The 26,954-nt window shown below is 47.4% G+C and overlaps 4 protein-coding genes across 4 annotated transcripts in view; 2 read left to right on the top strand and 2 right to left on the bottom strand.

Moving 5' to 3' along the window:
- Positions 1 to 4,347, top strand: part of LOC306745859 (phospholipid-transporting ATPase ABCA1-like) — a 47,486-nt gene extending 43,139 nt beyond the window's left edge. The window contains exons 46-49 of the mRNA XM_079228710.1: positions 948 to 1,051; positions 3,067 to 3,159; positions 3,233 to 3,476; positions 4,197 to 4,347. Coding sequence (XP_079084836.1) covers positions 948 to 1,051; positions 3,067 to 3,159; positions 3,233 to 3,476; positions 4,197 to 4,346 — 591 coding nt within the window. The 3' untranslated portion in view covers position 4,347. The remainder of the gene's footprint in view (positions 1 to 947; positions 1,052 to 3,066; positions 3,160 to 3,232; positions 3,477 to 4,196) is intronic.
- A 1,148-nt stretch (positions 4,348 to 5,495) lies between these two features.
- Positions 5,496 to 10,308, bottom strand: nipsnap3a (nipsnap homolog 3A (C. elegans)). The gene is made up of 6 exons (XM_079228709.1): positions 10,126 to 10,308; positions 7,489 to 7,696; positions 7,245 to 7,406; positions 7,012 to 7,161; positions 5,733 to 5,819; positions 5,496 to 5,622 (listed from the first exon to the last, which is right to left on the bottom strand). The coding sequence occupies exons 1-6, from the start codon at positions 10,186 to 10,188 to the stop codon at positions 5,546 to 5,548; spliced, it is 747 nt and encodes a 248-aa protein (XP_079084835.1). The 5' UTR covers positions 10,189 to 10,308; the 3' UTR covers positions 5,496 to 5,545.
- A 1,481-nt stretch (positions 10,309 to 11,789) lies between these two features.
- noa1 (nitric oxide associated 1) lies at positions 11,790 to 17,385 on the top strand (the record flags this gene model as incomplete). Its single annotated transcript, XM_079228532.1, has 9 exons — positions 11,790 to 12,015; positions 12,140 to 13,072; positions 13,364 to 13,513; positions 14,264 to 14,380; positions 14,476 to 14,567; positions 15,430 to 15,561; positions 16,294 to 16,410; positions 16,702 to 16,819; positions 17,171 to 17,385. The coding sequence occupies 9 exons, from the start codon at positions 11,790 to 11,792 to the stop codon at positions 17,383 to 17,385; spliced, it is 2,100 nt and encodes a 699-aa protein (XP_079084658.1).
- Positions 17,386 to 19,894: 2,509 nt separating this feature from the next.
- rest (RE1-silencing transcription factor) lies at positions 19,895 to 26,006 on the bottom strand (the record flags this gene model as incomplete). Its single annotated transcript, XM_079228533.1, has 5 exons — positions 19,895 to 21,883; positions 24,319 to 24,402; positions 24,513 to 24,673; positions 24,757 to 25,314; positions 25,780 to 26,006. The coding sequence occupies 5 exons, from the start codon at positions 26,004 to 26,006 to the stop codon at positions 20,142 to 20,144; spliced, it is 2,772 nt and encodes a 923-aa protein (XP_079084659.1). The 3' UTR covers positions 19,895 to 20,141.
- Between the last annotated feature and the right edge of the window lie 948 nt (positions 26,007 to 26,954).

Genomic DNA, 26,954 nt, shown 5'->3' on the forward strand with positions numbered 1-26,954 from the left:
ATATACACACACTATATACACTATATACACACACTATATACACACTATATACACTATGTATATACACAACATATACACTATATGTAAACAATATACACACTATACACATAATATATATACACTATATATACACACTATATACACACTATGTACACAATATACACACTATATACACACTATATACACACACTATATACACAATATACACAATATACACACGCTATACACACACTATACACACGATACACAATATACACACTATATACACAATATACACACTATATACATACACACTATATATACAATATACACACTATGTATATACACACTATACAATATACACACTATACACATAATATATACACTATATATATACACAATATACACACTATATACACAATATGTACAGGATATATACAATATGTACACAATATATACACTATATATATACACAATATACACACTATATATACACAATATACACAATATGTACAGGATATATACAATATGTACACAATATATATACATATATATATATTGTGTGTATGTATATATATATATATACACACAAACAATATACACACTTGATCAGAAGCAGCATTCAGGTGATTCTGTGTGATGAAGATGATAAAGAGGTGGTTAAAGTGTTAAAGTTAAGCCTAGTTTATAGTTCTCCGTCAGTCGACGGCGTAGCTAAGGCGTAGCATCAGAGCAGTTACAGCCAATCAGCAGTGAGGGGGAGGGGCAGGGGGAGGGGTTAAAGGAGCTGCTGCTGTTTTCTGAAGACAGAAGAAGAAAGACAGACATTAGAAACACAGCGATGCCCTTCCTCCTCCTCCTCCTCCTCCTCCTCCTCCTCCTCCTCCTCCTCCTCCTCCTCACCTTCACTCTCTGCTTCCTGCTCCACCTGTGGGCCGACCTCCACCTGGCCGTCGTCGTGGTGACAGGACGAGCCCACCACTGGCATGGACCCCAAAGCCCGGCGGGCCCTCTGGAACTGCATCCACAGCATCATCAAGGAGGGACGCTCAGTGGTCCTCACCTCTCACAGGTAGGACATGATGCGGAGGACAGACAGGTAGACTGATGCTGAGGACAGACAGGTAGACTGATGCTGAGGACAGACAGGTAGACTGATGCTGAGGACAGACAGGTAGACTGATGCTGAGGACAGACAGGTAGGACATGATGCTGAGGACAGACAGGTAGGACATGATGCTGAGGACAGACAGGTAGACTGATGCTGAGGACAGACAGGTAGACTGATGCTGAGGACAGACAGGTGGACATGATGCTGAGGACAGACAGGTGGACATGATGCTGAGGACAGACAGGTGGACATTATGCTGAGGACAGACAGGTGGACATGATGCTGAGGACAGACAGGTGGACATTATGCTGAGGACAGACAGGTGGACATGATGCTGAGGACAGACAGGTGGACATTATGCTGAGGACAGACAGGTGGACATTATGCTGAGGACAGACAGGTGGACATTATGCTGAGGACAGACAGGTGGACATTATGCTGAGGACAGACAGGTAGACTGATGCTGAGGACAGACAGGTAGACTGATGCTGAGGACAGACAGGTGGACATTATGCTGAGGACAGACAGGTGGACATTATGCTGAGGACAGACAGGTAGACTGATGCTGAGGACAGACAGGTGGACATGATGCTGAGGACAGACAGGTGGACATGATGCTGAGGACAGACAGGTGGACATGATGCTGAGGACAGACAGGTGGACATTATGCTGAGGACAGACAGGTGGACATTATGCTGAGGACAGACAGGTAGACTGATGCTGAGGACAGACAGGTAGGACATGATGCTGAGGACAGACAGGTAGACTGATGCTAAGGACAGACAGGTAGGCCTGTCCCCAGTGTGTCCTCAGTGTGTCCCAGTGTGACCCAGTGTGTCCCCAGTGTGTCCCCAGTGTGTCCCCAGTGTGACCCAGTGAGTCCTCAGTGTGTCCTCAGTGTGACCCAGTGTGTCCTCAGTGTGTCCTCAGTGTGACCCAGTGTGTCCTCAGTGTGTCCTCAGTGTGTCCTCAGTGTGACCCAGTGTGTCCTCAGTGTGTCCTCAGTGTGACCCAGTGAGTCCTCAGTGTGTCCTCAGTGTGACCCAGTGTGTCCTCAGTGTGTCCTCAGTGTGACCCAGTGTGTCCTCAGTGTGTCCTCAGTGTGTCCTCAGCGTGTCCCCAGTGTGTCCCCAGTGTGTCCCCAGTGTGTCCCCAGTGAGTCCTCAGTGTGTCCTCAGTGTGACCCAGTGTGTCATCAGTGTGTCCTCAGTGTGTCCTCAGTGTGACCCAGTGTGTCCTCAGTGTGACCCAGTGAGTCCTCAGTGTGACCCAGTGAGTCCTCAGTGTGTCCTCAGTGTGTGACCCAGTGTGTCCTCAGTGTGACCCAGTGAGTCCTCAGTGTGTCCTCAGTGTGTCCTCAGTGTGTCCTCAGTGTGTCCTCAGTGTGACCCAGTGAGTCCTCAGTGTGTCCTCAGTGTGACCCAGTGTGTCCTCAGTGTGTCCTCAGTGAGTCCTCAGTGTGTCCTCAGTGTGACCCAGTGTGTCCTCAGTGTGACCCAGTGAGTCCTCAGTGTGTCCTCAGTGTGTCCTCAGTGTGTCCTCAGTGAGTCCTCAGTGTGACCCAGTGTGTCCCCAGTGTGACCCAGTGAGTCCTCAGTGTGTCCTCAGTGTGACCCAGTGTGTCCTCAGTGTGACCCAGTGTGTCCTCAGTGTGTGACCCAGTGTGTCCTCAGTGTGTGACCCAGTGTGACCCAGTTAGTCCTCAGTGTGTCCTCAGTGTGACCCAGTGTGTCCTCAGTGTGTGACCCAGTGTGTCCTCAGTGTGTCCTCAGTGTGTCCTCAGTGTGACCCAGTGTGTCCTCAGTGTGTGACCCAGTGTGTCCTCAGTGTGTCCTCAGTGTGACCCAGTGTGTCCTCAGTGTGACTCAGTGTGTCCTCAGTGTGTCCTCAGTGTGACCCAGTGTGTCCTCAGTGTGACTCAGTGTGTCCTCAGACTGTCCCAGTGTCCCCAGTGTGCATTACCTCTGTGTGTCCAGCATGGAGGAGTGTGAGGCCCTGTGCACCAGGATGGCCATTATGGTGAACGGCAGGTTCAGATGTCTCGGCAGCGTCCAGCACCTGAAGAACAGGTAACCGTGTCTTCACGTTGTCTTCGTCTCTCGTCTCCGTTGATCGTGTTGCGTAACAAACGGCGTCCCTCAGGTTCGGGGACGGCTACACCATCATCCTGCGGGTGGGCGGGCCGGACGCCGACCTGCTGCCCGTCATGAAGTTCATCGAGAGCGAGCTGAGCGGCAGCACCCTGAAGGAGAAGCACCGCAATATGCTGCAGTACCAGCTGCCCTCCGACCTCACCTGCCTCACGCACATCTTCTCCATCCTCGCCAAGAACAAGGACCTGCTGAGGATCGAGGACTACTCCGTCACCCAGACCACCCTGGACCAGGTAGGAACTGAACACACACCTGACCAGGTAGAGACTGAACACACACCTGACCAGGTAGAGACTGAACACACTCCTGACCAGGTAGAGACTGAACACACACACACCTGACCAGGTATAGACTGAACACACACCTGACCAGGTAGAGACTGAACACACACCTGACCAGGTAGAGACTGAACACAACCCTGACCAGGTATAGACTGAACACACACCTGACCAGGTAGAGACTGAACACACACCTGACCAGGTAGAGACTGAACACACACCTGACCAGGTATAGACTGAACACACACCTGACCAGGTAGAGACTGAACACACACCTGACCAGGTAGAGACTGAACACACACCTGACCAGGTAGAGACTGAACACACACCTGACCAGGTAGAGACTGAACACACACACACCTGACCAGGTAGAGACTGAACACACACACACCTGACCAGGTAGAGACTGAACACACACCTGACCAGGTAGAGACTGAACACACACCTGACCAGGTAGAGACTGAACACACACACACCTGACCAGGTATAGACTGAACACACACCTGACCAGGTAGAGACTGAACACACACCTGACCAGGTAGAGACTGAACACACACCTGACCAGGTAGAGACTGAACACACACCTGACCAGGTAGAGACTGAACACACACCTGACCAGGTAACCTTACTCTCAGACTTCCTGTTGATCTCATTGGATGGCGTGTGTGGTCTCAGGTGTTCGTGAACTTTGCGAAGGACCAGAGTGACGACTACCACTCCAAAGACTCGGTGCGGCGCCGAGACGTCGCCATCGAGGTTCCCGCATCGAGCGCGAGCCGAGGAGGCGCCGAGGGGGGGGGCCCGCTGAAGGAAAGCGTCATGTGATCGCGTCATGGACTCGACCCCGCCCTAACCTGCCGTGATGTCATACCTGTTTGAATCCCGCGGGCGGAGCTACCTGCCAGTCAATGCAAATGATTCCCTGCGAAGCCGCCGCCCAGCAGGCCGTCAACGACACTTGAATAACCGCCTCTGATTTCCTCGTCCGTGATTGGTCCGTTTGTTTTCCTGAAGAATGAAGAATCCAAATCATTTCAACCGACCTCGACTGCAGCGATCACATTTAGGAAACGTTTGATTCCGTTTTCATTGAATTTTATTTATGTGTGTAGCTGAAACGGAGAGCGAGTCCTCGTCTTATTGTGGCGGGGCGTTGCCGTTTCCTATAGAGTTCAACAGCCAATCAGAGCGCTCGATGCAAAGCGCTGCACAAAGAAGACAAAGACTTGATTGATTTTGTAGTTTTGTAAAGAAAAAGTAAAAAGAGCAGATTTGTTTGTGTGTGGATGTGAAGCAGCGAAATACCTCGTCAGCTCAGGAAGCACATATTGATCAGTTGATCGGCTGATCGGTCCGCCTGAAGGAGCTTCACCTCTTCACCTGTTTTTCTCTGATCATCATGTTGTTTATTTAATGTGACACAAGTTACGCTGACAACACAATAAACAAACAAATCCACATTTTGGCTGCTTTGACTCTTTTATCCAGAGATATTAAAATAATATTCAGTAGGTCCAGTAAGAGCAGGGGTGTCAAACATTAAGGAACCTCACATGATGTCCCACTCGATACACACTCAGTCCCACTCGATACACACTCAGTCCCACTCGATACACACTCAGTCCCACTCGATACACACTCAGTCCCACTCGATACACACTCAGTCCCACTCGATACACACTCAGTCCCACTCGATACACACTTAGTCCCACTCGATACATTTAGTCGAAGTAGACAACAGCTGAATCAACGTTTGCACGTAATCAATAACTGACTGTCATCAAATATAGAAAGTTAAATTGAATAATATCTCAACAATGATATGTACTGATAATGATACTGGTTTTAATAATCCTCATGGTCTCTGAACACATGAGGCACACGATTGGTTCAGGTTAAGGACAGCTCATTGGTCGACCTGGCCAATCCGAGACGAGCAGTGGGATTCGTAACGACGCGTGATTATTTCATAGAGGGTGCAGGAGGTTCAGGTGATGTGTTTGCAGGAAGTGGAGGACAGGAAGTCACTTCAGCGGAGAGAAGGAACAAGGAAACATGAGTTTGTTCTGCTGAGAGTCCAGATGGACGACACAGTTCCTGACTGAGAGAGAGAGAGAGAGACATGTTAGTCTACACGTAGAGCAAGTATGACGTCATCCAGGACGTCACATGATGTCAAACTCTACAGCCGCATGTGGGGCAGAGCCTCACCTGCAGCGACCACTCGGGCGTCAGTGTGAGCGTTGTGTCGAACTTCAGCTCGCTGGTCGGCGCTCTCGAACCACCATAGGGCGTGAACTACACACACACACACACACACACACACACACACACACACACACACACACACACACACACACACACACACACACACACACACACACACACACACACACACACGTTGTTTCTCTGCTACGAGCCGGTCCCATCTCAGGGTTCTTTATATCCAGTCTACTCTGTAACTTAAACCTTTAGTCCAGTCTACTCTGTAACTTAAACCTTTAGTCCAGTCTACTCTGTAACTTAAACCTTTAGTCCAGTCTACTCTGTAACTTAAATCTTTATTCCAGTCTACTCTGTTTTTGGTGATATAAGGATACTCTGCCTTGATTTTAGACCAGAACACCGTTGAAAAGTACTTTTAGGTTACATTTTTCGGGAAACGTATTGACGTATGTCAAGAGGTTCAGACGCACAAACAGTCTTTCAACAAAAAAAAATCTTTTCAACCTTGATTTTGTTCTCCTAAAAAAATGACATTAATTCTTTCTGTGCGGCCCAGTACCAAGGGACCCACAGACCGGTACCAAGGGACCCACAGACCGGTACCAAGGGACCCGGTGGTTGGGGACCGCTGTGCAGTACATGTTTTACAGTGTTCAGTATATGTTTTACAGTGTTCAGTAAATGTTTTACAGTGTTCAGTACATGTTTTACAGTATTCAGTACTTATCTTACAGTGTTCAGTATATGTTTTACAGTGTTCAGTAAATGTTTTACAGTGTTCAGTACTTATCTTACAGTGTTCAGTATATGTTTTACAGTGTTCAGTCAATGTTTTACAGTGTTCAGTACATGTTTTACAGTATTCAGTACTTATCTTACAGTGTTCAGTATATGTTTTACAGTGTTCAGTAAATGTTTTACAGTGTTCAGTAAATGTTTTACAGTATTCAGTACTTATCTTACAGTGTTCAGTACTTATCTTACAGTGTTCAGTATATGTTTTACAGTGTTCAGTAAATGTTTTACAGTGTTCAGTACATGTTTTACAGTATTCAGTACTTATCTTACAGTGTTCAGAACTTATCTTACAGTGTTCAGTATATGTTTTACAGTGTTCAGTATATGTTTTACAGTGTTCAGTACATCTTTTACAGTGTTCAGGATATGTTTTACAGTGTTCAGTACTTCTCTTACAGTGTTCAGTACATGTTTTACAGTGTTCAGTACATGTTTTACAGTGTTCAGTACATGTTTTACAGTGTACCTCTGTTCAGCAGACCACACTCGCTGTGGAAAGCTCCCACCAGCTTGCCATGCCCCGGTGCATCATGGGAGGTGACTGCAGCCTGGAAGGCGTTTCCCCAAACTGCCGGACCGCCGGGACGCATCTGGAAGGAAACCAGCTCGTACACACCTGAAACACACCTGGTGTCAGAAGGAAGGCGTGGTGTCATTAAGGCAGGTGTGAGGGCGTCACGCCGTGGGGGCGGGGCTTACCGCCCTCCAGGTGAGGCTCCTGCAGGTGGCTCCAGGGAACCAGGTAGGTGACCTCGTTGTCCTGGGACCTCAGCATCGGGATCGCCTTGGAGATGTACTCCGAGATCCAAGAGGGGTCCTTAGCCAGAGTTGCCCGAACACCTGCCCGCTGAGAATAACTGTCTGAGGAGGAGGAGGAGCACAGTTCCACTTTTAAAACCTTGTGATGAAGAAGAACCTGGAGCCAGAAGAAGAGGGTCCTCACCATATTTCCATATGTGGAAGACCTGGTTCAGGCCTCCGTACTCAACGCTCCAGTAGCCAATCAGCTCAGAGTGGGCGGTGCGGAGGTGAATCTTCTCATTGGTCAGTTTGAGGAAGGCAGCGTTCTGGTCTGGGCGGATGCAGTAGGTACGGAACTCATAGAAGGTTCTGTGTTTCTGTTGAGGACCAGTAGAGAGACGCACACGGGGCTGCAGAGAGGAAGAGAGCAGAGGAATCACTCTGACAGTAAAACAAAGGAACAGTCACCTAGATCTGGACTACAGACTGGACCTGGAACCCTGAGACCTGGAACCCTGAGACCCTGAGACCTGGAACCCTAAGACCTGGACAAGACACAGACGGGTGACCTAAAATACCACAAGAGAGCCTGGATACTGGTGACCTGAACACTGGTATCCTGAACACTGGTAACCTGAACCCTATGATTGTAGTTTAAGATCGTAGCTTATGATTGTAGTTTAATATCGTAGCTTATGATTGTAGTTTAATATCGTAGTTTATGATTGTAGTTTGATTGTAGCTTATGATTATAGTTTATGATCGTAGTTCAAGGTTGTAGCTTATGATTGTAGTTTATGATCGTAGTTCAAGGTTGTAGCTTATGATTGTAGTTTATGATTGTAGCTTATGATTGTAGTTTAAGATTATCGTTTATGATTGTAGCTTATGATTGTAGTTTATGATTGTTGTTCATGTTTGTAGTTTAAGATTGTATCTTATGATTGTAGTTTAAGATTATATCTTATGGTTGTAGCTTATGGTTGTAGTTTATGATTGTAGTTCATGATTGTAGCTTATGATTGTAGTTTAAGATCGTAGCTTATGATGTAGTTTAAGATTATAGTTTAAGATTGTAGTTTAGGATTGTAGTTTATGATTGTAGTTCATGTTTGTAGTTTAAGATTATATCTTATGATTGTAATTTAATATTAAAGCTTATGGTTGTAGCTTATGATTGTAGTTTATGATTGTAGTTAAGGTTGTAGCTTATGATTGTAGTTTAAGATTGTATCTTATGATTGTAGTTCATGTTTGTAGTTTAAGATCATATCTTATGACTATAGTTTATGATTGTAGTTTAAGATTGTATATATGATTGTAGTTTAAGATCGTAGCTTATGATTGTAGTTTAAGATTATAGTTTATGATTGTAGTTCATGTTTGTAGTTCATGTTTGTAGTTTAAGATTATATCTTATGATTGTAATTTAATATTATAGCTTATGGTTGTAGCTTATGATTGTAGTTTGATTGTAGTTTATGGTTGTAGTTTATGATTGTAGTTTATGATTGTAGTTAAGGTTGTAGCTTATGATTGTAGTTTAAGATTGTATCTTATGATTGTAGTTGATGTTTGTAGTTTAAGATCATATCTTATGACTGTAGTTTATGATTGTAGTTTAAGATTGTATATATGATTGTAGTTTAATATTATAGCTTATGATTGTAGTTTAAGATCATAGCTTATGATTGTAGTTTAAGATCATATCTTATGACTGTAGTTTATGATTGTAGTTCATGTTTGTAGTTTAAGATTATATCTTATGATTGTAATTCAATATTATAGCTTATGGTTGTAGCTTATGATTGTAGTTTATGTTTGTAGTTCATGATTGTAGCTTATGATTGTAGTTAAGGTTGTAGCTTATGATTGTAGTTAAGGTTGTAGCTTATGATTGTAGTTTAAGATTGTAGTTTAAGATCGTATCTTATGATTGTAGTTCATGTTTGTAGTTTAAGATCATATCTTATGACTGTAGTTTATGATTGCAGTTTAAGATTGTATATATGATTGTAGTTTAATATTATAGCTTATGATTGTAGCTTATGATTGTAGTTTAAGATTGTAGTTTAAGATCGTATCTTATGATTGTAGTTCATGTTTGTAGTTTAAGATCATATCTTATGACTGTAGTTTATGATTGCAGTTTAAGATTGTATATATGATTGTAGTTTAATATTATAGCTTATGATTGTAGTTTATGATTGTAGCTTATGATTGTAGTTCATGATTGTAGTTCATGTTTGTAGTTTAAGATGATATCTTATGACTGTAGCTTATGATTGTAGTTTAATATTGTATCTTATGATTGTAGTTTAATATTATAGTTTATGATTGTAGTTTAAGATAGTAGCTTATGAATTCCGGTCACAGTAAACAATGGCGACCGAGTTGGAGCGGCTGCATTAAAGTTGGAGCTCATCAATATTGAAGAGCAAATGCTTATATTGCAAATGTTGAAGCGCAGGCGACAGAGAAGACGTTTGCGGAGGTAGTCTGTACGACCACTAAACCGGTCGAGACTGGGAAAAAGCAACTGCCGGAAATGACGTTCTGAGCGGACCAATCAGCGCTTACGGTCCGCGTCAACGCGACGCGTAGTTAGGATTTTTTGGAGGAGCGCGTCAGGCTACGGCGTAGGGGTCTGCGTCGACGGCGAACCATAAACTAGGCTTTAGACCTTGGACCCTGAACCCTCAGGGACTCACTGACGTCACCTGGTAGATGGTTAACGGTGAGAAACACTCACACACATTCTATACATCGTCTTTCCTCACGAGATGAACAATATACATAGGTTTGGGTCTGGTCTGGGTCTAGGTCTGCTCGGACTCACCTGAGCAGCAGCAGGTGTGCGCAGGCGCGCAGCGGACCTCAGCGCGCTCCTGAACTTCAACATGCTGAAAGTGAACAAGGCGCGCGTGCGCAGAGAGTTCACCTCTCTGACAGAGATCCTCTATGAGGGAGAGGACTCACTCCAAAGGTCCATCGAGAAATGTAGTGTCATCTTCTTTTATTAATGAACCTTCTCTTTTTAAACGGAGATTGTCAAGATGTATTATCATAATGAGAATAAACCATCTGAATCTGACTTGACGCTGTATTTAGTGTTGTACTTCCTGTGAGTATAAGTATTCATCTTAATGTGCCTCACGTCACTTCCTGTCTACGTGTCCTCAGCTGACCGGAAGTAAACAATGAAGCTCCATGTGACACAAACATGATCATAAAGGTCAAGAGGCTCGTTCATAGAGCTGCTTCTCTCCTGGAGTCCAGAGAGCAGCAGGAGGGTTGACAATACACTGAGATTAAGTAGGACAGTTTCCAGCCTTCAAAGTAAACACAGGAAGTCACAGAAAAAATGACTTCCTGTTAGTTCCGATCTTTTGTCTACTTGTAGTTTACAGATCACGTTTGGATTTTTTCATGTGTTTATAAATATATATTTATGCATAAATGTGAAATGTGTGTAGCTGCATCCTTTGCTCATTTTATGTTTGCCTGTGAAATACATTACTACTAGTTTAGATGTGTGTTGTATAAATACGATTTATTATTACCAACCGCACAAGAAATGTTTTTAGATCAAACATGAGACGAATAGTCAATAATCCAGCGTTAAGTATTAAACTACTCGATACACACTTAACACGTGGTGTTTGTTGTCAGATCTAAGAAACAATCAGCTCTCTGATGTGGGACAGCCAGGCGTTTCCCATCATGCACTGGGCCAAGCAGTCCGTGGAGAGCTACTGCGGCGCCTGACTCTGAAATCAACGGCCGCCTTGATCTCGTGAGAGTATTGTTGATCACGTGAGCATGACGTCAGAGCAAGTCGGACACAAATCTAACCAGCATGCATTGTGCACCGATCGAATCTGCGCAGAACAGGATTAGATTAGATTAGATTCAACTTTATTGTCATTACACAAGTACAAGTACAGAGCAACGAAATGCAGTTTAGCATCCAACCAGAAGTCATTATCTCGAACGAGCCTATTGTAGGGAGACCAAAGGTCATCAGAGGTCAAATACACTCAATGCACACACACACACACACACACACACACACACACACACACACACACACACACACACACACACATGCACACACACACACACAATACAAATAAAATGATAATAAAATCATCAGAGGAAAGAAGAGAAAAATAAAAACGTTTGTGGTTTTTGGTTCCTGAAGCAGCTGCAGAGTGAGCCCTCCTGTCGTCACCAGCAGAATGTTTCTCTTTGATTGTGTTCATTGATCTTGTATCGTGTATTAATAATTAATATATATGTATATATTATACCTACGAGTGAAACATTTGCTTTAGTTTCTTAAAATAAAATATTTGTACTTTTTTTAACGCAACAAAAAAAAACGACTTTTAAACAAACGAGTTTTACGTCACTTCCGGTCAGGAAGTAGCGCAGTGGAGAGTCTCGTGCGAGGCTGCGAGGTGAGCGCGTTGTGTTCACGGGCTGTCGGAGCAGTGAAACATGTGGAAGGTGATGCAGCTGGCGGTCCGCCGGGCGGGGAGGAGCGGCGCTCGTTTCGCTGACCGGCGTGTCCCCGTCGCGGGCCGTGCGGGGTCAGTGCCCGGCTCAGAGGCCGCGGCAGGTCGGGCTCTGAGCCGGCAGCTCTGCAGCGGAGCCGGGAGGAAGACCCGGAGCTGCACGGTGGACCCGGACCTGGAGGAGCAGTTCGTGTTTGTGGACTGTTCAGGTGAGACAGGTAGTACAAGTACTACAAGTACTACAAGGACAGAGGTAGTACAAGTACAGAGAGGTACTACAAGTAGCCTGAGGTTCTGATTCTTCTTCTTCTCTCCTGGTGGGTTCGGATCCAGAGGAGGACAAAGACCTCCATCAGCTGAGCTCCTCCTCCTCTGCCCCTCAGGCTCCACCTCCTCCTCCTCAGGCTGCGCCCCCTCTGAAACACCTGAGGTCTCTGGCTCAGCTACAGGTGTTGAGGGGCGTGGCCCAGCAGGAGGTGGACCCCGCCTCTCTGATCCAGTTCCAGGACGTGGACTTCCCGCTGGACGAGGCCGTCGTGTCCTCGCAGAAGAAGAAGAAGAAGAAGCCGGCAGGTGGAGGCGAGCACAAGGTGTTCGGCAGCCCGGACCCGGCTCTCCCGGTGAGTGACGCCGGCTGCGCTGGCTGCGGCGCCGCTCTGCACTGTGCGGCGGCCGGCGAGCCGGGGTACCTGCCGAGCCAGAAGTACTCAGCGCTGCTGCGGGACGGTGGTCTGGCCGGGGCCACCTGCCAGCGCTGCCACCTGCTGACCCACCACCACAAGGCCCTGAGCCTGCGCATGACCCCGGACCAGTACCGGGCCGTGGTGAGCCGGATCCGGCCCCTCAGGGCCCTGGTGCTGCTCGTGGTGGACCTGCTGGACCTCCCCGACTCCGTGGTTCCCGACCTGGCCCAGCTGGTGGGGACCAACAAGCGCGTGCTGGTTCTGGGCAACAAGGCGGACCTGCTGCCCGGGGACTCGCCCGACTACCTGCAGCGGATCAAGCGCCGGCTCTCGGGGTTCTGCCGGGACGCCGGCTTCGGGGACCAGGTGACCGACGTCCGGCTCATCAGCGCCAAGACCGGCTACGGCGTGGAGGACCTGGTCTCCAGCCTGCAGCGGACCTGGCGGTACCAGGGGGACGTGTACCTGGTGGGCAGCGCCAACGCCGGCAAGTCCACGCTCTTCAACGCGCTGCTGGAGTCCGACTACTGCAAGTCCAAAGCCACCGACCTGGTCCACAAGGCCACCATCTCGCCGTGGCCCGGTGAGCCCCCACTTGTCATGCTCCGTGGTGCCTTCAGGGACCACGCTGAACCTGTTCTTCATGTGTTGTCTCCTCCGTGGTGCCTTCAGGGACCACGCTGAACCTGTTCATGTGTTGTCTCCTCCGTGGTGCCTTCAGGGACCACGCTGAACCTGTTCATGTGTTGTCTCCTCCGTGGTGCCTTCAGGGACCACTCTGAACCTGTTCTTCATGTGTTGTCTCCTCCGTGGTGCCTTCAGGGACCACTCTGAACCTGTTCTTCATGTGTTGTCTCCTCCGTGGTGTGTTCAGGGACCACTCTGAACCTGCTGAAGTTCCCCATCATCAACCCGACTCCCTCCAGGATGTTCAGACGGAACGAGAGGCTGAAGAAAGAGGACGAGCTGCCTGAGGACGAGCTGAAGACGCTGAGAACTTTCAGCAGACATGGGTACCTCGTGGGTAAGAGGGACTTCCTGTCCACCTGTTTACCTGTCCACCTGTTTACCTGTTTACCTGTTCACCTGTTTACTTGTTCACCTGTCCACCTGTCCACCTGTTTACCTGTCCACCTGTTCACCTGTTTACCTGTCCACCTGTCCACTTGTTCACCTGTTTACCTGTCCACCTGTTTACCTGTCCACATGTCCACCTGTTTACCTGTCCACCTGTTTACCTGTCCACCTCTTCACCTGTCCACCTGTTCACCTGTTTACATGTCCACCTGTCCACCTGTTCACCTGTCCACCTGTTTACCTGTCCACCTGTTTACCTGTCCACCTGTCCACCTGTTTACCTGTCCACCTGTTCACCTGTTTACCTGTCCACCTGTCCACTTGTTCACCTGTTTACCTGTCCACCTGTTTACCTGTCCACATGTCCACCTGTTTACCTGTCCACCTGTTTACCTGTCCACCTCTTCACCTGTCCACCTGTTCACCTGTTTACCTGTCCACCTGTCCACCTGTTCACCTGTCCACCTGTTTACCTGTCCACCTGTTTACCTGTCCACCTGTTCACCTGTCCACCTGTTTACCTGTCCATCTCTTCACCTGTCCACCTGTTTACCTGTCCATCTCTTCATCTGTCTACCTCTTCACCCGTCCACCTGTCCACCTGTTTACCTGTTTACCTGTTCTTCTGTCTCCTGTCTCCTGTCTCCTCTCCTCTCTCCTGTCTCCTGTCTCCTGTCTCCTCCCTCCTCTCTCCTAGGTCGTGTTGGCAGAACCTTCCTTCCCTCCTCGAGGTCTCAACCTGATGAGATCCAGTTCGATCCCGACAGTTTGGCTTTTGGAGAAAACGAAGACGAAGAGACGAAGAGCACGGCAGGTGAGGACGCTGAGCGGGACGTCTGATTGGATGAACACTCTGTGATGTCATCAGCATACCGACACTGTGACCTTTGACCTCTGTGTGTTCTTCAGCTCCCAGAAAGTCACTTGACGAGTTCTCCTTCAACGAGCTGAAAGACGCCCACTGGCTGTTCGACACGCCGGGGATCCTGAAGGAGAACGATGTACTTATACACACTTATATACACAGGATCCTGAAGGAGAACGATGTACTTATACACACTTATATACACAGGATCCTGAAGGAGAACGATGTACTTATACACACTTATATACACAGGATCCTGAAGGAGAACGATGTACTTATACACACTTATACACACTTATATACACAGGATCCTGAAGGAGAACGATGTACTTATACACACTTATATACACAGGATCCTGAAGGAGAACGATGTACTTATACACACTTATATACACAGGATCCTGAAGGAGAACGATGTACTTATACACACTTATATACACAGGATCCTGAAGGAGAACGATGTACTTATACACACTTATATACACAGGATCCTGAAGGAGAACGATGTACTTATACACACTTATATACACAGGATCCTGAAGGAGAACGATGTACTTATATACACTTATATACACAGGATCCTGAAGGAGAACGATGTACTTATACACACTTATATACACAGGATCCTGAAGGAGAACGATGTACTTATACACACTTATATACACAGGATCCTGAAGGAGAACGATGTACTTATACACACTTATATACACAGGATCCTGAAGGAGAACGATGTACTTATACACACTTATACACACTTATATACACAGGATCCTGAAGGAGAACGATGTACTTATACACACTTATATACACAGGATCCTGAAGGAGAACGATGTACTTATACACACTTATATACACAGGATCCTGAAGGAGAACGATGTACTTATACACACTTATATACACAGGATCCTGAAGGAGAACGATGTACTTATACACACTTATATACACAGGATCCTGAAGGAGAACGATGTACTTATACACACTTGTATACATCTCTTCAGATCCTTGGGCTGCTGACGGAACAGGAAGTGATGTCACTGGTTCCCTCTCAGGCTCTGGTTCCCAGGACCTTTGTGCTGAAGCCCAGTATGAGTCTGTTACTGGGAGCTCTGGCCAGGATCGACTTCCTGCAGGTAATGCTGGAATCTGGATATTCATACTGCTGATATCTGCATATTCATAATGCCGATATCTGCATATTCATAATGCCGATATCTGGATATTCATAATGCCGATATCTGGATATTCATACTGCTGATATCTGCATATTCATACTGCTGATATCTGCATATTCATACTGCTGATATCTGCATATTCATACTGCTGATATCTGCATATTCATACTGCTGATATCTGCATATTCATACTGCCGATATCTGCATATTCATACTGCCGATATCTGCATATTCATAATGCCGATATCTGGATATTCATACTGCCGATATCTGGATATTCATACTGCCGATATCTGCATATTCATAATGCCGATATCTGCATATTCATAATGCCGATATCTGGATATTCATACTGCCGATATCTGCATATTCATAATGCCGATATCTGCATATTCATACTGCTGATATCTGCATATTCATACTGCTGATATCTAGATATTCATAATGCTGATATATAGATATTCATAATGTTGATTCTGCTTCCTGTACTTCATCATAGAAACATGTCTTCAGTTCAATGTTCTATAGAACATGATGTATTATAATATAATGTATTCTATGTATTATAATACATAACATTCTATAGACATGATGTATTATAATATAATTTATTCTATGTATTATAATACATAACATTCTATAGACATGATGTATTATAACACATAGACATGATGCATTGTGGGTCCTCAGGGCGGGCGGTCCTGCTGGTTCTCGGTTCTGGTCTCCAGCCGGGTCCCGGTTCACATCACCAGCCTGGAGAAAGCAGACGGGGTCTACGAGAAGCATGCGGGACACCAGCTGCTGGGGGTGAGTCACATGACCAGTGACATCACATCCAGTGACATCACATGACCAGTGGCATCACATGACCAGTGACATCACACCCAGTGACATCACATGACCAGTGACATCACACCCAGTGACATCACATGACCAGTGACATCACATGACCAGTGACATCACACTCAGTGACATCACATGACCAGTGACATCACATGACCAGTGACATCACACCCTGTGACATCACATGACCAGTGACATCACATGACCAGTGACATCACACTCGGTGACATCATGCCATGCGTGTGCTGCCTTTAGGTTCCTCTGGGCGGGGCGGAGCGCATGAAGCGGTTTCCAGCGCTCGTTCCTCAGGAGTTCATGTTGGAGGGGCGGGGCTACCTGGAGGCCTCCGGGGACGTCAAGCTGTCTTCTGCAGGTAAACATGTGAACACATGAATGTAGTAATACACGATCCATACATGTATTCATGTGAACACATGTATGTAGTAATACACGATCCATACATGTATTCATATGAATGTAGTAATACACTATGCATACATGTATATATGTGAACACATGAATGTATGAATACACTATGCATACATGTATATATGTGAACACATGAATGTATGAATACACTATACATACATGTATATATGTGAACACATGAATGTATGAATACACTATGCATACATGTATATATGTGAACACATGAATGTATGAATACACTATGCATACAAGTATTTATGTGAACACATGAATGTATGAACACTGTCCGTCTCAGGCTGGGTTGCCGTGACGGCGGCGGCAGGAGACCAGGTGCTGCTGAGGGTTCACGGCCCGCCGGGCGCCGTCACCGTGAGGACGCCGGCGCTGCTGCCGCACATCGTGGCTCTGAAGGGGGAACGAGTCAGGAAGTCTGCAGCCTACAAAACCATCAAGACACCGGGGAGCATGGATGGGGGAGGGGAGAGGAAGAGGAGGAAGAGGAAGAAGTGAAGGAGGGGAGAGGAGGATGAGGAAGAAGAAGAAGTGAAGGAGGGGAGAGGAGGATGAGGAAGAAGAAGAAGTGAAGGAGGGGAGAGGAGGATGAGGAAGAAGAAGAAGTGAAGGAGGGGAGAGGAGGATGAGGAAGAAGAAAAGGAGGAGAAGCCCATAGGCTGCAGAGGAAGAAGACGAGGAGGAGCTGGTTTCCTCCTCCTCCTCTGTTGCTCAGGGAGGGAGGAGGAGCCGAGGGAGGGAACTCCTTTCCTTTCCTGTGTCCTTTCCTGTCTTTTCCTTTCCTTTCCTGTACGAGTCGTGACATGAATCTGTTCTGATATTACTTGTTTTTTCAACTATTGAGTTTCCAAGTGAAACAGCTGCTGACCTCAAATTATTATATCAATAAAGATTCTCCTGCAATCTGCACTAGTTTGTTGTATTTTACGTTGTTCAAAAAGGAGTGTGTGTGTGTGTGTGTGTGTGTGTGTGTGTGTGTGTGTGTGTGTGTGTGTGTGTGTGTGTGTGTTCAGTCATATGTAGTATATAGGGCTGCAACTAAGGATTATTTTAATAATCGTTTAATCGGTTGATTATTTTTTCGATTAATCGATGAATCGGATAAAAAAATGTTTTTATCAAAAAAGCGTTCATTTCCAACCCTTTATTCAAAAACAGAAGTGACAGTGCAAAACATCTTCAGAAAGCACAAACAGGTTGCTCCTTGAACATCCCTGAGCTGTAAATTAAAACAACAAAATGGACTAACACTAAAAACATACACATGTATGCTTTACATCTGCCAAATGTGAGCCCTGTTTACTGTAATTGATCCCTCCAGAGGCTGCATTTACATACCCTGCTTTATCAATGTGTATGAAATACTGGACAGAGGGAAGCTGTACTGCTCCATATAGAGCGTCCTCTTCCTTAAACTCCTTCATTCTGGGTCTCTTATGACCACGACGTCACGTTGTTGGCTAAGCCCAACGACGTGATTTGCTTCATTCTACTTTGAGTAAAAAAAAAATAAAAACCTGCAGCCAGATCCTCCGTGAGCCGGTTGTTAACGAGTGACGGTGTGAACTGAACCAGACCGGGGGGGGGGGGGGGGGGGGGGTGACGGCATGGGGGGGGGGGGGGGGGTGACGGCATGTTTCATCACGTTACGGATTTTTACAAGCAAGACTGAACTATAACGGAACTTTAACGACAATACACAACCAAACACGTTAGCTAACGCGATAGCAAGCTGACTAGCTTCCATTAAAAACAAGTTTGAGGAACATGAAGACGCTGATTGGCCAAGACTCGACTTGTCAAAGATCTTCTATTTTTGAGAAGATCACGACCTCAGCTTTTCTCGTGTCTCACTCCAATCTCAGAAACGCTGGCCGGCCAGTTGCTCTGCTCCGCTCTTTTTTTTCCTTCTCCGCGACTTATTGCCCGGCGTAATAATCGCGCGACACAACGAATCGATAATGAAATTCGTTGCCAACACTTTTGATAATCGATTTTTATCTATTTTATCGATTCGTTGTTGCAGCCCTAGTAGTATATATGTGTAAATATATTCATAGTATATCTTTGTGAAGTATTAAACATTTGGAGTACTTAAATTAATATATACATATATAAACACAGAGCATTTGGTTGTAGGCGTTGAACGAGGCCCCTTCCCCTCATCTACGTTCTAAAGAGGTTCCGGTTCTCCGTATAACTTGATTTACTCGGTTCCTGAGAAGCTGCTGATACAATATTAATAAAACAAACTGTTGATTTAGAAAATCCTTTATTTTAGGAAACTCAGAGTAAAGAGATTACATGTTCTTGAATAACTTTACTGTACTTATGATTCATACTTTCTAATGTAGACACATTATTTAATGAAGCAACATGAAGGACACAGCTGGTGTTAATGATCGTTATTAATAAGAACTATGAAGGAAAACATGTAGACTGTGGCTTTAATATTTAATACAACCAGTAAAAATATGTGAAACTAAATATTAACAACGGAAAGAAGAATTCATGTTTGATTCCACGAGTCTGTACGACCCGGAAGTAAGACTCACTTTGGAATATTGCACTGAATTATGAATTACCAGGAAACCATCTTGAGCTTTCTGTTCTCAAACATGTGATGAGTGATGCATGATCTCGTGAACCAATCAGAACCCAGAGAGGAAATATTCACACTGTACAAGTCAAAGAAACAGATTCTAACCGTCTAAAAGCCAGAGAGGCTTCAGGTGATTGTCACAAGGCTGAATGTTTGTAAAGATCCTCGTAGAAAATAATATTTGGACCGACGGAATCGTCGGCAGGTTCTAACAGACGGGGTGTGATGGAGCATGAACCTGAAGCCCGTTCAGGTGGGTCCAACAGAAGCCGGTCCCACGTAGAACCGGACCAGCAAGCCGGTTCTCTAGATGGACACTTGGGAACCAAAAGGTCCACTTGATGCCAGATACCTTTTGGTTCTCAAGTGTCCATCCAGAGAACCGGTTCTTATATTCAGGTGTGAGCCGGTTGTAAAAGGGTTCAACGGCTTCAGGAACCGGATGTGGAGATGAAGATCTCTAACGCTGCCTTTTGGCACCGGTTGTGACCCCAAAAGGCCGAAGACCGGTTAGGAGTGTGCCGACTGAAACGAGGAACGTGTTCTATGAAAGCGTCTTTTAGAAAAACTCGGACTGGTCACGAGTCGATATTTACAACCGCAGAAGGAGACACCAGTGACGACGTCCAGCTAACTGGGATGAGCTGGTATTTTATTTCGTCACTTTGGCGGTGTCGTCCATGTAGTAGACGTTGACGAGGTGGCGGTTCAGGTGGCGCCGGTACTCCGCCTCCAACGGGAACGTGCGGTCGCAGAAGACGCACAGGTGACTCTTGAGCCCCGTCGGGGTCGGGATCTCGTCGGTGGGCGTCTCGGGGTCGTTGGCCATCTTCCCCGACCCGGCGCCGTTGAGGCCGGAGTCGTCGCTGCCCTCGGAGGCGCTGTCGCTGATGTCGCTTCCGCCCTCGTGGCTGCTGTGGACGCCCTCGTCGTCCTCCGGGTCGCCGGCTTTGCTCCGCTGGCCCGGCAGCACCAGGGCGGGCGGCGACGTGGGTTTAGCGAACATGGGAGCCGGGCGGTCCTCGGCCGGGCTGCAGGCGGGTTCGTCCAGAGTCTTCTCTTCTGGCAATGTTGGAGTGGTTCTGTCGGTGGAGGTCTTCTTCTGAGCCAGAGCCGGACCAGAAGACTTCAGTCGACAGTCCAGAAGCTCAGCTGAGGCTTCTGGACCGTCGACTGAAGTCTTCGGGTCTTCAACTGGAGCCACTGTTTGTGGAAGGCTTGTGGCTTTCCTGCCGGTGTTCTTGGCCTTCTTCCGCTTTGCCGGGGTTGACCCGGTGGACCTCGGTGCTGCAGGAGTGGCCTCGTGGACCTCCTTCGTGTCTTCCGCAGGTTTCAGCTTCTCTTTCAGCCGTCTGGCCTTGGATGGAGTCTCCGCCGAGGACTTCTGGGAAAGATCAAGAGCCTCCGCTGCTTTCCTCTTGGCAGACTTCTCCTTCACCACCTTTTCCTTTTTCTCAGGACTCTTGGGTTTCTGCGGAGCTTCTTCCACGTGTTCTGGTCTTTTCTCTGACTTCTTTGATCCAGACTTCCTCGGCTTGTTTGTTTTGTTCTCCTTTCCACTGCTCTCAATCTTCTGATGTCCTCTCTCCTTCTCAGGCCTCAGCTTTTCTTCCTCTTTCCGCCTCACTTCCTCCTCCGATCTTTGTTGTTCTGCTCGGTCTGGTTTTGTTCCTGCGGTTTGGTTCTGGCCCGTGGTTTTCTCTGCCGGCGGCTTCTTGACTCGTCTCTTCCCCTTGTCTGCATTCACAGCAGCGGTTATTGTCTCTGTAGTCTCATTGACCTTCTCGTTGACCTTCTCCGTCTTCTTCTGCCTCGTTGAGACCTTTTTCTCCAGTTCCACCTTCTCCTTTACCTTCTGAACTTTCTCTTTCTCAGCAGCGACGCTGGATTTCTTCGGAGGCTTGTCGGGCGCTTCAGTTTGAACCGGTTGGGCGACGCCGGGCCGGCTGCTCTTTGTGATCGACAGGTTGATGGGACTCGAGTCCTCGTCCTCTTCCTCCATGTCGAAGTCCTCCTCCACGCTAGATGAATTGTCAAACTTGCTTTCTCCGGAGTCTTGGTTATCCTCTGCGCCGTCAGGACCGGGTTTCTTGACTCTCAGCTTGACCTTGGAGATGTCCACGGAGACGTCGCAGCCGGCGTGCCTGGACTTGATGTGGTACTGCAGGTTGCACTTCTTGGAGGCGGCGTACTTGCAGAGAGGGCAGAGAAACTGTCGCGGGTTGAGGTGGAGCTCGACGTGCTTCTTGAAGTTGCTGCGGTCGGCAGTCTTGTACTCGCAGTACGGACAGGAAAGAGGTTTGGGGCCATTGTGGACCTGCCGGGCGTGGCGGGTCACCTCGTGCTGGTTGGCTGCCAGGTAGTTACAACTCTCACACTTGAAAGGACGCTCACCTGCACACAGGAAGTTAAGAGTCAAACTGCTTCAGAGACACCAAAGGGTTCTCTTATGAGACAAGATGGGTCATGCAGGAAGCTTCATGTCCACACCAGAACACTGACAGGTACACAGCACGGGAAGTCACGGCACGGGAAGTCACGGCACGGGAAGTCACGGCACAGGAAGTCACGGCACAGGAAGTCACAGCACAGGAAGTCACAGCACAGGAAGTCACAGCACAGGAAGTCACAGAACAGGAAGTCACAGCACAGGAAGTCACAGGATAGGAAGTCACAGCACAGGAAGTCACAGCACAGGAAGTCACAGCACAGGAAGTCACAGCACAGGAAGTCACAGAACAGGAAGTCACAGCACAGGAAGTCACAGGATAGGAAGTCACAGCACAGGAAGTCACAGCACAGGAAGTCACAGGATAGGAAGTCACAGCACAGGAAGTCACGGGATAGGAAGTCACGGCACGAGAAGTCACAGGATAGGAAGTCACAGCACAGGAAGTCACAGGATAGGAAGTCACGGCACGAGAAGTCACAGGATAGGAAGTCACAGCACAGGAAGTCACAGCACAGGAAGTCACAGGATAGGAAGTCACAGCACAGGAAGTCACAGCACAGGAAGTCACAGCACAGGAAGTCACAGGATAGGAAGTCACAGCACAGGAAGTCACAGCACAGGAAGTCACAGGATAGGAAGTCACAGCACAGGAAGTCACAGGATAGGAAGTCACAGGATAGGAAGTCACGGCACAGGAAGTCACAGCACAGGAAGTCACAGGATAGGAAGTCACGGCACGAGAAGTCACAGGATAGGAAGTCACAGCACAGGAAGTCACGGCACAGGAAGTCACGGGAATATTTCTGCAAATCACTTTACCATGTTAATCCAAAGCAACTGCTTTCATGAGAGCAATAAACACAAACATGTTTCAAGTGAGAGACAAGAAGAACATAACCTCAACAATCACCCGTTTATACAGCTAAGAACTCTACTACTAGTACTAGTACTGGTACTAGTAGTACTACTACTACTAGTACGTAGCAGTATGTCTTCAGGTGTATCTCAGTATCTGATGTAAATCATATTTTATAAGTCTCATGTTGTCAAGTCTATGGATTCTGTTGAGTCTAAACTCATTAAGCTCATGGCTAGAGTCTGACTCTGGTCCGTTACCCGAGTCCACACCACCGGCTGTCAGCATCCAGTCAGGACCAGCAAGTCCCAAGTCAAGACCTCCAAGTCCTAAGTCAAGACCTCCAAGTCCTAAGTCAAGACCTCCAAGTCCTAAGTCAAGACCTCCAAGTCCTAAGTCAAGACCTCCAAGTCCGAAGTCAAGACCTCCAAGTCCTTGGTCAAGACCTCCAAATCCTTGGTCAAGACCTCCAAGTCCTAAATCAAGACTAGCAAGTCCTAAATCAAGACTAGCAAGTCCTAAATCAAGACCTCCAAGTCCTAGGTCAAGACCTCCAAGTCCTAAATCAAGACAAGCAAGTCCTAAGTCAAGACCTCCAAGTCCTAAATCAAGACTAGCAAGTCCTAAGTCAAGACCTCCAAGTCCTAGGTCAAGACCTCCACGTCCTAGGTCAAGACCTCAAAGTCCTAGGTCAAGACGATCAAGTCCTAAGTCAAGACCTCCAAGTCCTAGGCCAACACCTCCAAGTCCTAAGTCAAGACCACCAAGTCCTAAATCAAGACCTCCAAGTCCTAAATCAAGACCTCCAAGTCCTAAATCAAGACCTGCAAGTTCTAAATCAAGACCTCTAAGTCCTAAATCAAGACCTCCAAGTCCTAGGTCAAGACCTCCAAGTCCTAGGTCAAGACTAGCAAGTCCTAAGTCAAGACCTCCATGTCCTAAGTTAAGACCTCCAAGTCCTAAGTCAAGACCTCCAAGTCCTAGGTCAAGACCTCCAAGTCCTAAGTCAATACCTCCAAGTCCTAGGTCAAGACTAGCAAGTCCTAGGTCAAGACCTCCAAGTCCTAAGTCAAGACTTGCAAGTCCTAGGTCAAGACCTCCAAGTCCTAAGTCAAGACCTCCAAGTCCTAAGTCAAGACCAGCAAGTCCTAGGCCAACACCTCCAAGTCCTAGGCCAACACCTCCAAGTCCTAAGTCAAGACCACCAAGTCCTAAATCAAGACTTCCAAGCCCTAAATCAAGACCTCCAAGTCCTAAATCAAGACCTCCAAGTCCTAAATCAAGACCTCCAAGTCCTAAATCAAGACCTCCAAGTCCTAGGTCAAGACTAGCAAGTCCTAGGTCAAGACCTCCATGTCCTAAGTCAAGACCTCCAAGTCCTAAGTCAAGACCTCCAAGTCCTAGGTCAAGACCTCCAAGTCCTAAGTCAAGACCTCCAGGTCCTAAATCAAGTCTAGCAAGTCCTAAGTCAAGACCTCAAAGCCTAAGTCAATGTAAGAAGACAAAGGTTGCAGGACTGACCGGAGTGAGTCCTCATGTGCCGGGTCAGGTGGGTCTTCTGGGAACTGGAGTAGTCGCAGTAGGGACACTGGAAGGGCCGGACACCTGTAAGACACACAGAGACTTTAAACCGCGTCAGGTGGGCCTGCAGCGCCCGGAAGAGGCGGAGCCAGGTGGGCCTGCAGCGCCCGGAAGAGGCGGAGCCAGTATCCTACCTGTGTGCGTGCGGATGTGCTGGATGTAGTTGCTCTTGCGGTCGGAGAAGTAGGAGCACTGGCTGCAGGTGTGCAGCTTGCTGGGGAAGTGGTTCCTCAGGTGCTTCCTCCAGTGGTACTGGCTCACGGTGGTGTACGGACACAGAGTGCACTTGAACACCCTGGAGACACAGCAGAGGTCAGAGGTCAGAGCGTTTCCCGTGACCAGCTGGCCGCTGGGCGAGGTCACTTGTGCGTGCGTTACCTGTGGTCCTCCCCCTCCTTGCTGTGGTGCTTCAGGTGAGCGATGTAGTGGTCGTATCTGTTGGTGTTGTATCCGCACCGCTCGCACCTGATCAGCCCCTTGGCTTCTCCCGCCGCCGCGTCCTCGCCGCTGTCCGTCTCCCCGTCCGGCGGCGCCCGGGCCTCAGGTGACTCCTCAGGTGAGTCCTTGGTCCTGGTCCTGCTCCGGCCCTCGACCCGGTTCACCACCATCATCTTGCTGACGCCGTGGGTGCCGAGGTGTTCCACGAACTCGCGCTCGTTCTGAGCCTGGAAGTGACACGGCTTGCAGTGGAAGGGCTTCTTCTTCTTGGCGCTCTCCGGCGCGGCGGCGGGGACGCGCTGCCGCTCGGCCACCTGCTCAGGTGTTTTGGTGCTGGCGGAGGGGCGGGTCTTAGTGTGACGGGACAGGTCTTCAGCTTTCACCCCGTCTCCCTCCGCCACGCCGGTTCCTACCACCACGGAGACGATGCTGGGGCTGGGAGACTCGGGGTACTCGAGGATGCACACCTCTCTGTAGCTCTGGCTGTCGTAGCTGTACCTACACACACACACACACACACACACACACACACACACAGTTAACACACAGGTAACATATGGGCTAACTCCTGAACTGAGGATTGGGTGCGGGCTAACTCCGGAATTGAGGATTGGGTGCAGGCTAACTCCTGAATTGAGGCTTGGGTGCGGGCTAACTCCTGAATTGAGGCTTGGGTGCGGGCTAACTCCTGAACTGAGTCTTGGGTGCGGGCTAACTCCTGAACTGAGTCTTGGGTGCGGGCTAACTCCTGAACTGAGTCTTGGGTGCGGACTAACTCCTGAACTGAGTCTTGGGTGCAGGCTAACTCCTGACCTGAGGATTGGGTGCAGGCTAACTCCTGACCTGAGGATTGGGTGCAGGCTAACTCCTGACCTGAGGATTGGGTGCAGGCTAACTCCTGACCTGTGGATTGGGTGCAGGCTAATTCCTGACCTGAGGCTTGGGTGCGGGCTAACTCCTGACCTGACGATGTTCTCCTCCTCGCTGTCCGAGTAGCTGCAGCCCACGGTCTTCAGCTCCATCATCTCCTTCTCGTCACCGTCATGGCCGCTGCTCTCCACCGCCGTCTCCGCCGCCACGTTGGCCAGCATCACCAGCTGCGGGGCCGGCAACGCGTCGCTCTGCGCATCCGCCATCAGAGGAACGCCGACGGGAAACATCTCCACCGAAAACCCCGTCTGAGTGGCCATCTTGACTTCTGCTGCAGAGCGGAGGGCCGTGAACAACGAGGTCATGAAGGTGTTTATCAAAGAGACGCTGGTCACACAGAGGGTCGTGAACAACGAGGTCATGAAGGTGTTTATCAAAGAGACGCTGGTCACACAGAGGGCCGTGAACAACGAGGTCATGAAGGTGGTTATCAAAGAGACGCTGGTCACACAGAGGGTCGTGAACAACGAGGTCATGAAGGTGGTTACGTTATATGGTCACACGTTCTTATAGAGTAAAGCTGAACAAACACAGAACCAGAGACGTAGTACGAAGAAACAAGATTAAACAAGTATTATAAATACAAATATTAAATGAAAACAGTAATAAAAAGCAGTAAATAATCCACAACTGAAATATTATATATACAGACAGAATAACTATTATAGCACAGGTTTATTTTATATTAGATTATTATAGTTTTAAAGAAGGTATGTTACTAAAAACATCAAATTACCTCAATGTGTGATAGAATAAAAACATATATTATAAGAGTCTTCATTGATACATCTAGTTTTAATATAAAGTAACTAAAGCTGTCAAATACAGTTAGTACAACACATACTCGTGTATAAGTACACACACACTAGTATAAAGTGTCGGCGGCCATTTTGAACAGCACCACCGCTCAGTGACAGCGACGCGGTCAGAAAACATCAAAGAGTTCAAACATCAAAGAGTTCAAACTCCTCCTGCAACGACTTTATATTCACTAAAGAGATAAACTACTTTATATTCACTAAAGAGATAAACTACTTTATATTCACTAAAGAGATAAACTACTTTATATTCACTAAAGAGATAAACTACTTTATATTCACTAAAGAGATAAACTACTTTATATTCACTGTAAAGATAAACTACTGTATATTCACTAAAGAGATAAACTACTTTATATTCATGCTAAGAGATAAAGACAAAAAAACAAA

This window comes from Taurulus bubalis (assembly GCF_910589615.1).
Source record: "Taurulus bubalis genome assembly, chromosome: 13".
Taxonomy (NCBI): domain Eukaryota; kingdom Metazoa; phylum Chordata; class Actinopteri; order Perciformes; family Cottidae; genus Taurulus; species Taurulus bubalis.